Source organism: Rhinolophus hipposideros (genome assembly GCF_964194185.1).
Source record: "Rhinolophus hipposideros genome assembly, chromosome: 9".
NCBI classification, from domain to species: Eukaryota; Metazoa; Chordata; class Mammalia; order Chiroptera; family Rhinolophidae; genus Rhinolophus; species Rhinolophus hipposideros.
In genome coordinates, this window is record NC_138055.1 from 57,967,203 (window position 1) to 57,985,545 (window position 18,343).

The window sequence follows — 18,343 nt, forward strand, 5'->3', positions numbered from 1 at the left end:
AAAATTTAAAAAAGGGAATATAGGTCAATAGGAAAAATAAACCAAAATTAATGAAATTAAATATTAAAACAAAAATGACTGAAGAAATGAGAAAATATATTGACAATCTATCAATCATGTGGAAAAAAATTCTGGACACATCAGTGAAGATGGTGGGGGTGGTAGGAAGCTGTGGGAACTCAGTGTGTAGGATAAAGGTGGCTAAGTCATTATCTTGTTTGAGAGGACAGAGAAGCTTTACCTTTTGTAGAAAAAATAAACAGAGAGAGAGAGAGAGAGAGAGAGAGAGAGAGAGAGAAATGCATGCTTAAATTTTAGCTGTATCTTCCCAAAGAATAACAATATTAACAATAGGTTCCAAATTAGCAAGCAAAAAGCAATGTTGAACACAGAAAATTTCAGCAATCGAAAAGAAGTCAGAAAAGGGGAAAAACAAATGAAGCAAAGAAAAAGGATAGAAAGCAGAACGAAATAAAGTGGCAGAAATAATTCCAAATATATGACCAATGTCAAATGGTGAAAGCTTAAACTTTCTTAAAAATTAACTTCTACTATGTTGGGAAATTTTTCCGGTAAATTCTGATTATAACAAACTTCTTTTTCTTGTGGTAAAAAAAACAAACCCAATTTACCATTTTTACCATTTTTAAATTTTTAAAATTATAGTTGACATATATTTAGTGTCAGGTATACAACATAAGGATTCTACATTTGTACATCTTATGATGTGATCACCACGATAGCTCTAGTAACCATGTGTTACTCTACAAAGTTGTTATGATATTTTGATTCTATTCCCTGTGGTGTACATTATATCCTGGTGACTTGTAACTGGAAGTTTGTACCTCTTATTCCCCTTCACCTTTTTGCCACCCTCCCACCAAACAAAACAAACCCATATTTGCCATTTGTAAATGTACAGCTCAATAGTGTTAAGTGCCTTCACATTGTTGTGAAACTGATCTCTAGAACTTTTTCATCTTATAAATCTAAAACTCTATACCCATTAAACAACAATTGTTGTCCTCCTCCTCCCAGGGCCTGGTCACCGCCATTCTTTCTCATTCTACAAATAAATTGCTTTAGATACCTCAGGTACGTGAAATTATACTTTAAAAATTGCACAGAAGAATTGAAAATGACAGGATTGGAAAAGATACACCAAGCAAATAAAAAATTAATTGGTGTAAAATAGATTGACATTAGATACTCCAATCAGGTTAAGCCCTCAGCAACGTTGCTTTTTAGGGAGTCGGCCTGGAAGAAGCATCAGTGAAGGAGACCAAGAAAAAATGATCAGCAAAACATGATTAGAACCAAAAGAATGCAGAGATTCAGATAGAAAGGAGTGTGCAACAACATGTTAGTCTAGTCAAATAAGGATACATTAATAAGAAGTTAAGAGTATTGGGGATCTCTATTGGTGATCTTGGCAAAAGCAATTTCAAATGAATTTGAGCAAATTCCTATCTCCTAAGTCTAGAGGAATTATGCTTTTGAGAAGTGTGAGAAAAATAGGAGGGTCAGAGGCTTAATGACCTGTCACAACCGTGGAACTAGGTTTTGGCATCAGCATTAGGGCTAATCATTGACGCCAAACTGTTCACTTTTGAAAGGAAGCATAATAAGTTAATGAAGAACAAAGTCAATGAGCATCTTGGGTAGTTCTTCATATTAAATTACTATTTCAAGTTGGGGCAGGACAAACTGCTGTAATCACACCCAAAAGAATAATGTTCAAGTGCAATAAGCTCTTTTTTCTACTTATGTCAGTAAGACTTCAGAGCAAATATTCCAGGTTGGTAGGAGACCGTAGTCCATACAGTCATTCAGAGACCCAAGGTCTTCAACAGGTGAGTTCAAGAAAGGGTAGCTCTGGGCCATGGCTTTCTAATCAGACAGCTGCAGGAAAACGGTGTGTGAGATTTTGTGGATCAGGCCTGAAAGTGCACTTAACAACTCTGTTCCCATTTCACTGGGAAAAAGTCCCATGGTAACAGACATACCTAACTGCAGGGTGTTGAGATATGTATAGCAGCTGGGTAGCCATATCTGCAGTTGTTACAGGAAGAAAAAAATAATCTGTTGATGTCACCTGTTCATCTTTAGTAAACTGAACATGAGTTGATTTTCCTGCTGAGTGCTAGACCAACTCATCTGGTGATTTAAAAAAAAAAAAAACAACAACAACAAATAAACAAAAAAAACCACCCCACAGATCTGTCTTCCTTTATTTCTTCCTAGAAAACGTCTTACTGACGTACAGGTGACTGTTTTTAGTATTTCTCATACAATGATATCCCAGTTGGTTTGCCTGTGATTTCCTCACAATTCATGTGAAGTTCTATGGGAAAACATTGAGGTAAAAGGAAAGGCTTGATTTTGAAAGAGATATGGATTTCGCCAGATGAGAGAAAAAAAAAAGCATCTCAGGAATATAATTTTGTCACTTGCTTAAGAGCTTCTTGAGGGAAGAATATCTATATTAATGGTGTTAGAGCCTAAGTATCTAAGACAGCACCTAGCACGGTAGTCACTCAAAAAATGTTTGCAGGGGCCGACCCAGTGGCTCAGTTGGTTGGAGCTCCGTCTCCTAATGCCAAAATCTGCCGGTTCCATTCCCACATGGGCCAGTGGGCTCTCAATCACAAGGTTGCCGGTTGGACTCCAGCAAGTGATGGTGGGCTGTGCCTCTGCAACTAACAAAGGCAACTGGACCTGGAGCTGAACTGCATCCTTCACAACTACGATTGAAAGGACAACTTGACTTGGAAAAAAGTCCTGGAAGTACACACTGTTCCCCAGTGAAGTCCTGTTCCCCTTCCCCAATTAAAAAAAAAAAAAAATTAAAAAAGTTTGCAGAATCAAAGAAGAGAAAACATCATGCACAAGGACAACTGACAGTTTGTTGTTACCAAATTTCAACTCTGAGCTGTGCATATGTCAAAATAAAGCCATAGAGGTGTATAGGGGGTGGTCATGGGTTACTGTACTGTCCTGTCGAAATTGGGATTGGGGGGCCGGGGAGGAGGCATGGTTGGAAGGATAGGATAGGATCAACGTGTGAAAGGTCTTACATGCTGTAACCAGGATTTCAAGTTTAGCCATGGAAGGTTTTTAAACAGGACAACGACCAATTTTGATATTAGATTTTAGAAAAATATTCCAGTAATAGTGAAACAATGAGTTGGGTAAGAGACAAAGGACAAGACACTGCTGCAAGGGATAGATAAGGGTCTGGACCTGGCTGTGGCAATAGGATAAAAAGAAAGGCATAAACAGCTTTGAGAAAATTCAAGTGCAAAATCAACAACAGTGATTACTGATGGTTAAACAACAAAGGGAGTACCAGAACTGGAATTGTTTGGGGATGCAGGTAGAAAAAACCCAGATAATCAGCTTTTTCTAAGATGTGCTGAGTGATCAGTTCTATACTAGGTAGTTTCGTTAGAATGAGAGACAAATTAGTGCCGTTTACAGGGGCCCTAATAAGCTATAGCATTTAACACATTGCATTGCAAGTATTTATTTATGAACTTGTTTCCTATCCCACTGATAATTAGGACAAGGATCAATTTTACTCAATTTCACATCATCTATGCAAAATATATAAGTAAGTATATAAATAATGTTTGATAACTGACAGTGTGTTAACTCTGAGCTGTAGATAGGTCAAAATAAAGCCATATGTAGAAATATCAAAATAACTACCAAAATATATGACAATAATTTCATGAAGGCATTGGGTGTTGCATTTAAAGTTAAGAAAAAAGTTAGGCTTGAATTAAAAGCCAAAATCAACCATGAAACTCAACAAAGATATATGAAGAGGAAATAATTGTAGAAATCTGAGTAAAATTGTAACATTTATGTATTACTTTTCCTTATTCTTTAAAATGTATTCTTAAAAATTCTTTAATTAAGAAATGTAATTCTAATAAAAAGCCACATGTGAATATTGGTCATAATTCCTCGTGTTCTTGGATAGCAATCATCATATACCAGGATATAGAATTCAGATCCTTGACAGCAAATAGATTTAAGGATGGGAAACAAACTTGCAATTTTTGCAATAGTGACAATGTATTTGAGCAACTGTATACATTTCAATCTATAATCTAAACTTTCATGTATGTTTCAACTTGATAATATGCCTCAAGTAAAATCAAATACTTTTAAAAAGACACTCCACCACTTTCAGATGTCTCAAACAAACAAAAAGAATTTCCCCCCCTAAAAAAAAATTGTCCCCAAATATTGGGACAATTCAGTGTATATTCAGTAAATACATATGGGCAAACACCCTTCTCTGCTTCTCTGTTGAAATACCAACTAAAATACCTCTGTGACATTTTAGGTCAAATCTGAAAACTCTCAAGACTGTTTCAGTACTCTCTTATTATACATTAGTTTAAAATGCCTCATGGAAAAGATAAGTTCTGGTAACGGGATCTTTTTAGAATATTGAAATTATTCAATTTGTGAAGAAACTGCCTCTTTGAAGACTCTAATAGTTTTTTTGGCAGGACATTGTGTTACTCAATGTGTTAATAGAATGCTGTCTTAAAAAATAGTGATTTCTAAGTTATACTATTACACATGTCCAATTCCAAGAGTGGGAGGGACAGAGCAGGCATTTTGCAATGACATTTGGTTCTCATTCTCTTTGAATACCAGCCTAGCACATCTATTGTAACATTGGCTGTAAATTACTTCCTATCACATTGAATCAAAAGGACTAAAACCCCTCAAGTGTGTACTAAGACCAAGTCACTTTTCCTTGTTTCTATCAAGTTTTTTAAAATAGTGCCATTGGCTTTATTCTGGGAGAAATAACTTGATTTCATTCTGTAGGAACACTGCGAAAGTAATTTGTGAATGTTCCATAGATTATTTAATTTTTATAAAATGTTGCCTGCCACAATTAAGGAATAATTCCCCAATATCTTAAAATAACAGGTAAGATTATACACGGCAACTATCTTATCTTTAGTGTGAAAAAAACAACACAAAGTTGTATGAACATCTATTAGGATATGTTGTACAAGAATTGGTCTTGAATCAGAAAGCACAGAAAGATTAAACTGAAAAATTAAGCATTCTTCCTTATAAATAGGCCAAGTGTTTTGACATTCATTTACTTTTGTTTTTTTCTTAAGTCTATGGTATTTTAGAATATCTCAATACCTACTAGATTCATTTTGTTAATTCAATATGGAGTCTCAAAATTATATATATTCTTTTCCTGCAAATGTCAGAGAGAAATTGAGCTCCTTCTGTTTCTCTACCGCTAAGATTATACGCAATCCATAAATTCCAGCACACAAGCAGAGTAAGAGAAAAAAATCGTATTGCTGTAGAGTGAATGTAAGTTTTGAATTTCAGGCGTTAATGATTTAAACCTTTGTGCTTGAGCCTGAAAAAATTAAATCCTTTAAAAGAAGTTCATAATTATTGAATAGGCCCCTAGTGGTGCTGACATCACATCTGGCAATAATGAAGGCAAATTAACAATAAGATTTGAAAATCTGGCAATATGATAAAGGCAAAGCATACGAAATCACTTCTCTGCACTTAGTCACCGATGGTACAAGGAAGAATCAACTTCCTGTCGTGAACTCTGGTGTCTAAATTAAAGGAGGAAAATCTTACTGCAATCTGGCTTCCAGGCTTCTGGCTCACAAACAACAAAGCTCCAAACTCACTAAGCAGGAAAACTTTACCCCAACATATTCTCTGAGAAGAATCTGTTTTTCTAATAGCTGCTTTCAATTTCGTTCAAAGAACTGACAATGACATAAATTTACGCCTTCAACAGATTAGATTTTAAAGCTTAATGTGCTATATTAAACTCCTTCCATGCCAATTTACCTTGGGCAAGAGTTTTTCTTTCAACTACAAATGTGAACAAGGATTTACTAACAAAACAAAAAAATCCAGTTTCATCTCAATTATTAGTTTGTTTCATTCAATTACTTCAAACTATGTCACTTAATTTTGAAAATGACTATATTCATTTTTTGCATCCATATGCCAGTCAAGTAATTACATTTTCACCTAACTACTATTTAAAACAAGTATTTTAAAGTGTTGCTTAAGTAACAGATTGATACTGAATTTTTAAGTAGATCTGTGATGAACAAATTAGAAAAATATTTTAATTCTTGATAATATTGCAGAATAGCTTAGAAGTACCCTTTCTATAAGAAATGCTTATCCAGCCGGAAATCAGTAAAAACAGCAAACAGTTCTACCAGCATCCCATTATAACCTGGAACAACGGATGAAAATCTACCTCTGCTATAGCCGTTTTAACTACAGAAATGTGCAATAAGCTATTCATCTCATTATAATTAAAGGGATGGTGAATGTGAAACTATTTGGAAAAGCACAAGGTATTAGACTACATAAGGCATTACTATAATTAAGGAAACATAGCTTGGACAGTAACGTAAGCAGTGGTGATTGTACTATACATTATACCAGACTACAACAAATCTTTATTTTGTAAAGTTAGAAATAAATTAATGTACCTCAAATCTTTGTAGCTCCTTCTCATTTACTACCTTGTTTCCCCAAAAATAAGACCTAACCAGATCATCAGCTATAATGAGTCCTTTGGAGCAAAAATTAATATAAGATCCGGTCTTATTTTCCTATAAGACCGAGTCTTTACAATAAATATAACATATAATATAAAACAATGTAATACAATGTAATATAATATAATGAATATAACATAAAATAACATAACATAACATAACATAACATAACATAATATATATAATACCGAGTCTTATATAAATTTTTGCTCCAAAAGACATATTTGAGGTGATGGCCTGGCTAAGTCTTATTTTCGGGGAAACATGGTATGTGCTTTCAGATACATTAATCTGAGTCTGTATTACAACAACCATGGTAGGTAGGCAGAATGGTCATTTTTTGCTCATATTTTAATGTGCTGTGTATAATTTCTATCAATTTAATTTCTATCAATGTGCTGTGTATAATACAAAATAAGTCTACAATGTGTTGAAAACAATAAAAGTGTTATTGTATAGGTGTGGCTTGGGATCAAAATGACACATTTTATTAAATGTAATGTGCAAAATAAAATGAAGTGAACTCTATTCAAAAACAGTACACGACAGATATTATTTAAAATGCTTTAGTACTTATTTTCAATAAAAAGAAATCTGGCATTATAAAAATACATAAAATAGTCATGGATTTATACCATTAATTTACATAAGATATTTTTTGCATAAAACAGTTATAAAATAGTTAAAAAAGGAATTCTTATATGAACGTTACTCCCAGTATAGAATTTTTATAACTTTTTGTAATTTTGGTCCGTCTGTATAAATAAGGCATTTTATCTTTTTAAAATTCATAGCTCCATTTAAAAACATAAGATTCTCTCTCTTTTAAATAAAAGTCCACTTGAGGTAGCATGTTAGAACTCTTTGGTCCTATTCAGTCTATGTGTCCAAGTCATAAGACTGAAAATTTGGAGTCCTGTGGTTTTCTAAGGTCTGTTTGTAGGTACATGTGTGATTTCCTTGCTGAAAACCTGTCCGTTCTTTCCCATCTTCCTCTGACTCAGAGTCCAAGTCTGGGGAAGAATGAGCTTTCAAGTGAAAGGCTCTTGGCTGACAATCTGATGGCTGTCCAAAGCTTGAAAAGGCATCCAGGTGAGGTCTCCTCAGAGGCTTTCCAAATGTTCCTGAAAGAAAAAAGCCCCTTGAATATATGGGTCCTTTTGCTAGCATTTAAACCAACAAAAAGCATCTCAAATGGAGCACCTTACCCTTGAACATGAATAAGCATTTCCTACAAGTCAAGTCCACATTATGGTCCTGGAGTGTGTGTATCTGTGTTACTGAGAGAGAACTTCCAGAGTGGAGCTGAGGATATATTTACCCCCCTCTTATCTACATGCATCCATTCTTGGTTACTTCTCATGACTTACAGTGATATTAACCATTGAGCGATGAAGTTCCCGATATAAGTTCTCCCAAAACCCAGCTTTAGGACTTGAGAGCCCACAATCTCCATGAAGGGCATTTAGACAGTAACGTACAAATAAACTGTGCCTGAATAAAGCAGTTTCTGTCAAAACAATCCTTATGTCACGCCCTTTCGTTTTTGGGAGGAAAACATTATTCAGTTAACTCAAATTCTTGCCTCAGTTGTATAAAAGATATTATTTTCATTTTTTCAAAAAGGAATATAGGTAATTATCCTGTGACAAAACATAACATTTCTTAATAGCTGGGTAAAATATTTTAAAATTCTACTTTTTAAAAAACAAGACAAGTTGTGGTTTATGTTCCCCTATCTCCATTCAGTGAAAAGATGATCTCAGTTCTTCCATCCCACTGCTCCCATGCACTAGACTAAAAGAATCCACACACGAATCTTGGTGCCAGCCAGTGTCTACCGTAACCAGCGAGGGTCTCCTTCGCCAAAGGTAGTACAGCTTGGCTGACGAGCAGTTGTTGCCAGGTAGGACGCCGTCCTCCCTTCGGCTGTGGGTTCCGCTGTCAGCCACCAGACATACCAAACCACAACCGTGCAGTGCACACAACTCCACCCCAAAGGCTGTTGTAGCCCAAAACCACTTTTTCCACATGGCTGACAAATTAAGCTCCTAAGTCACTCCTGAAACTCTTGTGTTCTAGATGATGCCACACACAGTGTTAGCCCAAAAGCTTCTAGGGCTTAGCTGTGGATTAGACACATAATAATCAAGGAAAATCCCCCATGTCGGACTCCGCTTTTAGAAACATGTATACTAACAGAATGTCATCACAGCATAATTAAAAAACATTTTTCACCAGTTTGGCATTCAAAGCTCTCACTGCTCTCTGACATGTAATGTGGAATGAGTCCTGCGTCAAGAGAGCTCATAATTTAATAAACTTACCCATGAACGAATTACTCGAAGTAACTGATGCTGGCTCTGAACTTGCACTAAAATCTAGAGAGGACTTGTCTGTACACACATTTTTCATTCCCGGCCCTTCATTTTGAGCATAAGTAGAGTTGATTAACTTCCTCGTGTGTGAAGGCCATCCTATGTCACTGACACTCTGTTCGCAGGGTTCTTCTGAAGGATGAACACATGGGTAGCACTCATTTTTCTTTGTGTAACTGGCCTCACAGTGGTCCATTAAAGCTGTTCTTGGGTCAGGACCACATCCTTTTTAATTTTGAGACAATATCAGAAGGAGATAAGAGTTAGCACTTCTAGAAGTCTCTCAGGAAACAGAACTCAGATCTAAGAAAAACACTTACCTGTATGATAGGCTTCAAAAGGATCCGAGCCATATACATTTCCCTTCAAATACACAGGGCCTGAGGGTCCCAAAAAGGGACAAAGGAATGGATCTGTGGCAGCTTCCACGTCAGCTTCACTGCTGTTGTCAACATGGCATGTCCCTTTAAAACAGATATCTTACATCACCGAACCAATTTTATTCAATTACCATTCAACATTCTCTCCACTTTTGGCATTTGCCGTGCTTATAGATGGAAATTTTGGAGACAGTACCACACAAAGGAAAAAAACAACCTGCAGCAATGTAGGGTTTTTAAAAAAGGCACTGAAGCCTCTGGATTAATAATTGAGCAAACGTGTGACATCTTATTATACTAAAAGAGGACCGTTGTACTGGATGTGTAACTTGGTTGCTGGCCCCAGCTTGTTTCCAAGAGAAACTGACCTGTGTATGCACACTGCAGCCTAAGCAGCCGTGCCCTGAAGCACATGATGCCATCAGCATCTTCCTCTGCAAAGTCACAGATGACCAGGACCACAGATTGGCACTTAACAAATGACCTCTTAATGCCCAGATCAAAGATGGGCTCAGTCAGAAAAAAAAAAAATCCTATTGTGAGTATCTGAGCTCAACAATCCAGAAACGATATGACAGTTAGTAGTGGACACAACAGTTGAAGGACAAGAGATACGGTGAGGGTTAGGGATGCCATGATGAGCCATGTGCCTGGGAAGCAGGAACTGGACAGGCAGAGGGTGGATGGTGGTCTTAGAAAAAAGCAAACGTGCAGAATGTGACTGAGTAATGCTGGCGGCTTGCTGAGAGCAGACCAACCTCCAGCCCCAACACCCACTATTATGCTCCAGTTCTGCCCCTTGAGCCTTTTGTGAACATCTTTTCAGTAAACCTGTTACATTTGAATGAGAGTGGGCCTCTGCTCTTTGCAACCAAATGAGTCTAACCACAACATCCACTTTTATGCTCAAATCTTCTGTTCCATCTCTACCCCTCCTATCACCACCTTGGCCAAGTACTTCACAATTACTAATTTATTTTTTTGTCTCATCACTGACTAAACTGTGAAATTGAAAACAAATATTCTTCCCTCCCAACTACGGAGTCCACCACAGAGCAGATACTCAATAAACGCATGTGGGAAAAGATGATACCATGTTTGAAAATAGCTTCAATAGCTTCTACTTGATGAGCTCTTCATATGTGCCAAGCACCATGTAGTTTTCCATTATGATTTTATTTAATTTTCACAACAATCTACTAGGGAAGTTCTATGGGGAGCGTCAGAAGTGGGCTTCGAACCAACTCTGTGTTCTTAGTTATGCACCTCAGTTATTCTTCTTAAAACGACACAGTTCTTAACGCAAGAGTCAGAATTAGATTTCTCTAATAAAATTATTTTTAAACTTTCGACTTTTAAGTCCATACGTGAAACCAGTCAATGTCATTTAAGTAAAGGGCACATTCAGGGCCAAAGAATATTTACGATGTAAAGGAAATATTATACTGCATTCAGGAATTAAATTTTACTTGACCTATTTGTCTCTTTTATGGTCAGAAACAAAGATTTTTCTAGTATTTGAGAGAACTTATTTAATTTTAGCTTCGTTAGTGATCTTAACTCGAAGATCAATTTCTAGTGAAAATTAGTATTATATTTGAGCCTTCCATCAGATTATTTCAAAACAATGACAGCCCACGTTAATTTTAAACACTCACCATTGCTGTCATGTTGTGGTAAGAAAAATCCACCCCCTGAAGAAGTGACGAACTGGTGGTGGCTTCCACTTTCCGAGGAGACGTAGCCATCCTGTCTGTCAGCTAATGTTCCCTGAGATGACAAATAACTAGGGATATCTGCCGGCAAGTTGGTCTCATCTACAATCAAACAACAGCATTCTATTAACCAAGAATAACTGTAAGTGTCCCATGGGTTCCCCTGATGAACAGTATATACTGTTTTGGTTTCTGTAAAACTCAAATAAATCTACTCCTGCAAAACCATCTTGATTGTTGCAGTACCCGGGTAAGGCTGCTCTGGAGAGCATGAACTGATTTTCTACTTTATTGCCTGTGGGATGCCCCTCCCAAATTTAAAAAATAACCAACGTTTAAGAAGACAAAGATTTAGGAATTTCCACAGATAGTATCTACACTCTTGAATCAAGCTTGATTTCTGCCATATTCCTGACTTAACATTACCCATCAATATAAGAGTTTGCGCATATTAGTCAAGCCACAGCCCCTCTCCCACTAATGACCAGGATCCTACCTGGATGCCTGCGCACACATATGCACATAAGCACACAAGACAAAACAAAAACTGCAGCAGAGTATACACCTCAGACCTGAAGGGCTATTCCTAGTTCTCCATTACCATCTTGTGAAGGAGCCAGACTATTTAACTCGATGCTTTTCACTATATCTCACAGCCAACAGGATATTCTGATGAGCTTTTAACAAAAAAGTAGTCCTCTTTCAGTATCAGCTTTATTTTGGGCCCGGGTGTTATTTTTAGCTAACCGTATTTCTGCAGCTTGAGACAAATGAGTCACCCTTCTGACATGGCCTCAGTCTGCGAGACACACATTCTAGAAGAAAATTACCGCAGGATCACATACACACACGACTGCTGCAGCCTGTGCCAAGCTTCTGTTTACACACCTGTGTTGGTAATACTGCAATCTTCGTTCCTCCGCCTGGTGTGGTATATGATGACCACCCACACGAGCGACGTGCCTACCACACAGCAAACCACCGCTATGATCACAACGCCCACGGTGGCCCACCCGTCATCATCTAACGATGAGGCGGTCATCTGAGGGGAGTCGCAGGTCGGAGTGGGGATCACACTGAGGCGCACATGGCCTCGCTCAGTGCCCAGGGTGTTAGACATTTCACACGTGTATTTCCCAGCATCACTGACATCCGAGTCCACAATGATCAGCAGCTGATTGCCTGCTGCAAAAAAGTGCCTTTCAGTGACCACCAAAGGGCTGTCATCCTTGGTCCAGTTCAATTTGGGAGGAGGACTTCCTCCGGCGATGCACTGCAGGACGGCCGTTTCTCCCTTGGTTACAGTTCGGTCTAATAGGGGCCGCAAAAATGATGGCGTTTCTGAAATGACACGTTATGTTTTTTCTCTCTTAAATGCAGTTAGGTTTTGCATAAAACCAAACACTTGAATTTATTAAAACTGGAAGCTAAAATGTTATTCTCCCACAACTTCAAATGCATGCTTCTTTAAGAGCCTACACATACACAACATTTGGGATTTCATTTCATTATTCAGCTGCCATTTAAAGATAGGATAATATTTACCATTTTTTACCTCAATCTCTCTCTTTCTCTCTCTCTCTCTCTCTCTCAAGATTGGGGAATGATGAAAGTGGGGCAAAGCAAAACATTTGAGACATTTTTCAGAAACAGAAAATGTATAAAAATAATTTCAAAAACTAGAGTGCATTAAAAAATTCACAACAATTTATATTTTTAAAGAGAAACTTTCCAGGCCTATATTAAGATTCTGAGAATAATTTACTTTTATTAACTGTTATTAACTGGTATTAATAGGTTACTTCAACTCCTTTAAAGATACACATGTGATTAACCTGTTCACATTTTAAAAAGCATTTGTTTAGGTAAAACATAAAAAAAAAACTGATTTCAGAGCTGAGAAAAGAGTAGGTCCTTCCTAATTTGTTCATGTCTATTTTCTCATATATTCTTTATAGTGTTAAGATACTGGTGGAGAACGCATGATGGGGAAAAGGGATGAGGGTGATCCCTACAAGAAAGGGAAAGCATTTCCCCTGTCCTCACAAGAGAGGGAGCAGATTCATCTCACTAGCCAAACACTTGAAGATGTAATGCACTCCTGACTTCAAAGCGAATGAGAAGCCATTTGTTCTCTCCAGGAAAGGGCAGTGTCCTGTGGCTTACCTCTTACTCTCACAACTTCTGACACTTCTGACACTTAGGGCTGTTGGGGAAGCTAGTATCACTAAGACTAATTTATATCACAGAATCTGAAAATACCCACTTACCTAGGACAGTCAGAGTTGCATTTGCAGAAATGCTTCCTGCACTGTTTTGAGCTGTGCAGCTATACACCCCGACGTCCTCTATCTTCACATCCACAATAAAGAACACGTCATCCTCAGGCATAACATGCATGCGTCTCTCCCTCGCAGCAGGGAAGTCTGTGCCCCCATCCTTTTGCCAGGCTATCTGTGGGGCCGGGTGTCCCAGGGCAGCACACTCCAAGCGTGCCATGGCCCCGGCACGGATGGTAAGGTCCATAGGAGTCTTGGTGAAAGAAGGGAGCACTGAAATAAAAAAAATAATGTGGGCATTAGTGTTATAGAGTTTTACAGATTCAATTTCATTCTTCTCTTTTTGTTTTTGGTACCTTTTTTTTTTGGTCACTTACAAATGTCCCGGACATAAGTAGGGCAGAGGTTATTTCCATATCAGACAAGGGACCTGAAGTTGAGATGGAAAGGTTAAATGACTCTCCTAAGGTTACTCAGGTAGAAATGATGGAATCAAGATGAAACACAAGTCACCTGACCTTCAGACTGAAGGTCTTTCTGCTATTTTCTAGTTACTTTTTCGTTTCCTCAGTAATTATCTGAGATCTTGGGCAAATCAGCTCATCTCTTTGAACTCTGACAATTCCATTTGTTTTTTTTTTAAGTCCCTCTTGGCTCTAACATCCTGTGACTTTAGACATGGGTTTCTGTCCTACAATTTAAACTCAAAATTATTTTTTTGTGTCAGGCCTCTGCAATTATTTGTTGAATGCATTAATGAATCATATACAAAATCTTCTGCCATGGAAGATACAAACAGTTAAATGATAAAGTAGCAAGGATCCTACTATAAAACTGTATACCTGCCTCACAAAGCAAACGATGATATACTTTTATTAACAGCAGCTAACACTTACTGCATGTACTGAGCACTTACTGGTTTCCAGGCATTCTTTAAATTTTGTTTAATGATTACCATACCTCTATAAGGTAGATACAATTATCTTTAATTGACAAATGTAGAAATGGAGGCACAGAGATGTTAAGTAACTTGCTCAGAGTCACACAGTTGTAAGCAGAAGTGGTAGGATTCAAACCCAGATCTCTGAGTTAAAGACAGTGCACTTTAACATTGTACTTCTCGGCGCCTCACATCAAATTAATACATTGTGAACTCCCAAAGAGCAAAAACGTGTGTTTCATCTGTGGGTTACCCACCATACTACACATATGGGGCCTGTAACACAAAAATTGCTTGCTTAGATACAAATAACCAAGAATCTTCATTTTGTGGAGTGAGGGGTAGGGAAAGAAAGGGTTAGCTGGAAAACTGTAAGAGCAGAGGACAGGAGTAGGAATAAGACAAAGAGGAAACCAGGTACTTTCTGCTTCTAAAAGGTGTCTTTAAATGTAAAAGGAAAAGTCAGATCACATACTATTTACTGTAAGCTTGGCTTTGACAGAGTAGGAAGAACCAAAGTGATTGGAGATGACACACTGATATTTCCCTTCGCTGGTAAATTCCACATTGCGTAGCCGAAGAATGGTGGTGTACTCCATCACCTCGCCTCCTTGGGCCCGGAGGTGTGCATAATTTTCCATTTCAGCATCATGCAGTAGTTCATTGTCTTTTTTCCAAGCAAAAGTCATTGGGGAATCACTGCTGCTGGCAGCCGAGCAGATAAAGCTCAAATTGGAACCTTTTATTGCTGATTGTGTTTCTGGCTGAACCGTGATCTGGGGTTTAGGAAAATCATCTGTTCAAAATGGAGAGGAGGAAACAAAACAATTTTAAGGCTTGAGAGTCCAAACACTACTCAGATTTGAACACCAAGAAACTCAAAACAAACAGTGGCTTAGGTTTTACCCTTTGTGTATGTTTCACAGATGGACCAGCAGCCTCAGTGTTGAAATGATAGCCTGGAAGAGTGTTTATAAAGGACTTCATTCATTGTAAATAGAGTCTGAGACCTATTTATCAATCATTAACTGAGAGGAGACTGTTATTTTGGAATACAGTTTATCCCCTGCCGCTTGTGCTTTTTTAAATATAAATACAAGAAAAGAAATCAGTTTAGAAACTTCTAGGCTCATGGGCCATCTTTAAATGCTACTATCAGGAAGTGCAATTCTCCCCATGTTCTCCACCTATAAGGAACAGCAAAATTAAAAAAAAAAAAAGAAAATCAAACATCAACAATGATAACCAATATCAATAAAGACAGCCATTAACACACCATTTACCAAAAACAGAATCCATTATTAAGAGCAGTAATTTGTATGTAGAGTAGAAAAAATAGTCTTGTAGTGAAGGGAAAAGCACCTCCCAACTCACTGTGAGAGCCTGGCTTCAGCCTGGAGCTTAGCGTGGACAATCAGACCGCTCACTGTCAGCTACATTATAATTAGAGCTAAGCAACTCTTTCATTCCAAACATTTATTTTTAGTTCACTGTTACTTTTTGGAAAAGTTACCTTTTTGAACTTTAGTTTCTCAGAGATGGTCTAAACCTAGAAGGAAACATCTTAGATCTACTAAAATGTATTACTTGAATGCTCTGAAAAAAAATAACACGTGTGTGTGTGTTTGTGTGTGTGTGTGTGTGTGTGATGTTCTGATAACTCCAATGCTGCTAATTTCCAATGTCATGCCTACATGTTGTAATCAAGCGAGTTTCTTCTTTTGTATGACTATCCTAAAATTTTCATCTGGTAAATCAAAGTTCAGATTCACAATGGAGGGAATAAAATATTATGGATACTGTACGTATGGCTCAAAGTAATAAAGAGTTCATATCTTGGGACCAGAGAACTGAAATAAGGACCATGGGAAAGGAATAGCTCAGGCCCTTACAGATGAATGCCAAAGGCTTATTTAGATCCAAAAGCTACATCAGATGTTTTATTTCTAGAAATAGTTGGCACTGTTTAATGCTGCAACCTAAAAAAAAAAACAAACATTTTTTCTTGTACTTAACTAAACAACTGTAGGCAAAGCAGTTTAAAATAATTTTTTTAAAGTGTAAAATTAGGTTCTGTAATATCTTAATGCACATCCTAAAATTTAAGCAAATTTTGATTTCATGTTCTATACACGCATTTATTTTTACAAAGGTCTGCAGAGCAGTGAGTAGTAAACAACAGTATAGTATAGTAGGCAGCAAGCTGTACCAGGGAGGTGAAAACTTGGGTTTTGCTTCAGATCTGCTAACTAGCTATGTGACGCTTGGCTAAGCAGATTTCTAATGCTGAGATGCTTAGGTGTTAAAACAACAGACCTTGAATTTATTTACAACAAATCCAAACTTTCTATTACTTGTAATGCTTTACCCACCAATAGTAAAATTTTTAGCAGCCTATAAATCACGAGTTAATAATTTTCTTTCTGACCCACAGAAATAGCATTTGCACAGGGTCTCTTCACTGAGCTCCTGGGAGCCTCTCAACAAGCCCAGGAGTTGGGAATAGCAGACAGCAGAGTTCCCATCTCATAGATGGAGAGACTGAGATTTAGGGAATTTAAGTAAAAGGCTGAGACTATATCCTTCAATTCCCCCAAGATCCAATGTCATTTTCTTTCCACCAAACCCTCCTAATGACAAAACAAAGATGACGAAATTGTAGAAAACTCTTTCTCATCTGTAAAATTAAAATAATTAGCAAACTATAGATCCATTTTCATCTATCTCAGCAGAAATAAAAAGCTTTTTAAAGAGAACATGCATTTATTCAAAACAATCATTTGGACAAATGGGAATTAAAAAAAAAGAATGAATAAAAGGCAAGGGCAATAGTTAGACTCACCACACACAAAGCCATCTGGGCTCACAGCAAAAATACTTCTTCCTTTTAGCAGCTGAGGATGGGCACAACTGGCATTTACAAAACTCTGAAAGTTGTTTTCCGCCACCCACTGTGGGAGCCATTTTAGTTGGCAATCACACAAAAGGCTTGATGTATTTAAATGCCTGAGGAGAGTAATTACATTCAATTTGTTTTGTATGAAATGCAGATTTCTACAAGTAAACTAAACTCAAGTAAATATTAACAAAGCAATGAATGTGGAAACCAAGTACATACACCCCATGTAATAAATATCCTATAGTCCATCTTAAAATGCAAGAAATGTAACTAGCATGATTTTTTGTTCTTACTGACCTACTGAGATGAAAGTGCTGATGTATCAAAAAAACCTTACTATTGAAAACTTGTTACTACGATTAGGCACTGTTAATATATATTAGGTCCCACAAATTTAAATGGCGAGTTCATCACAGAAAGAAAAGGAAACTCCTCTTTTTAACACAAGGAACATATTTTCTTTTCATTTGTTTTGCTTTCTTTTTGCTTTCTGTTATTCAAGTTAAGTAATCTGAAGACTATGCCAGACACATTTTAGAGAGACATACTATAGGATGATACATTCCCATGATGGTTTTCCCAGCTCTGCTTTGTTTAAACCTCTTCGAAGGAAAAGAAAAGCTTACAATTGTTGAAGTTTCTTCATTTGAGAAAATGCATTGCCTTGTAATGACATGATTGCGTTGTCACTCAGGTCTCTGAAAACAATCAAATCAAATAACTACAGTCACTGCATGCCTTCAGGCAAAGCTGGGGCCCCCACTGCCCACTCCATTCACCTAACAAATACTCTGTGTACTGAAAGCATAAATGGGGTGACCCCAAAAGAACCCATTAGGAGGCCTGGGTTGAAGAACAGGATTTTTGTACCAGAGGCTGGTTGTGTTATGGTGAGAGAGATTCTCTTAACATTGCCACATATAAGTTATTTGACTCATAAGGTCTCAAGTCATTCTGCTGTATTATGTTACTGAATTTCTCATTATTTAAATTAACCATTAGTAACTTTTAAATACACAAATAAAATTTCTCATAATTATGCTTTTAAAAAATTATCATGTATAGAATACTTTCTATGATATGGACTGTGTTAAGCAATTCACATAGATTATCACATTTATTCCTCACAGAGACCCAAAAGAAGATGGTA

General features: G+C 37.2%; 1 protein-coding gene across 2 annotated transcripts in view; it reads right to left on the reverse strand.

Annotated features, from left to right (window-relative positions):
* Window positions 1-5,999: 5,999 nt before the first annotated feature.
* LRIG3 (leucine rich repeats and immunoglobulin like domains 3) overlaps window positions 6,000-18,343 on the reverse strand; it is a 46,106-nt gene continuing 33,762 nt past the window's right edge. Inside the window, exons 11-19 of one of the 2 annotated variants that reach the window (XM_081059714.1) lie at window positions 17,820-17,891; window positions 17,137-17,300; window positions 14,770-15,090; window positions 13,346-13,627; window positions 11,964-12,416; window positions 11,019-11,177; window positions 9,301-9,444; window positions 8,930-9,205; window positions 6,000-7,726 (exon numbers count right to left, since the gene is read on the reverse strand). In XM_081059714.1, coding sequence (XP_080915840.1) covers window positions 7,482-7,726; window positions 8,930-9,205; window positions 9,301-9,444; window positions 11,019-11,177; window positions 11,964-12,416; window positions 13,346-13,627; window positions 14,770-15,090; window positions 17,137-17,300; window positions 17,820-17,891 — 2,116 coding nt within the window. In that variant the 3' untranslated portion in view covers window positions 6,000-7,481. The remainder of the gene's footprint in view (window positions 7,727-8,929; window positions 9,206-9,300; window positions 9,445-11,018; window positions 11,178-11,963; window positions 12,417-13,345; window positions 13,628-14,769; window positions 15,091-17,136; window positions 17,301-17,819; window positions 17,892-18,343) is intronic. The other variant, XM_081059715.1, reaches the window with a different exon arrangement.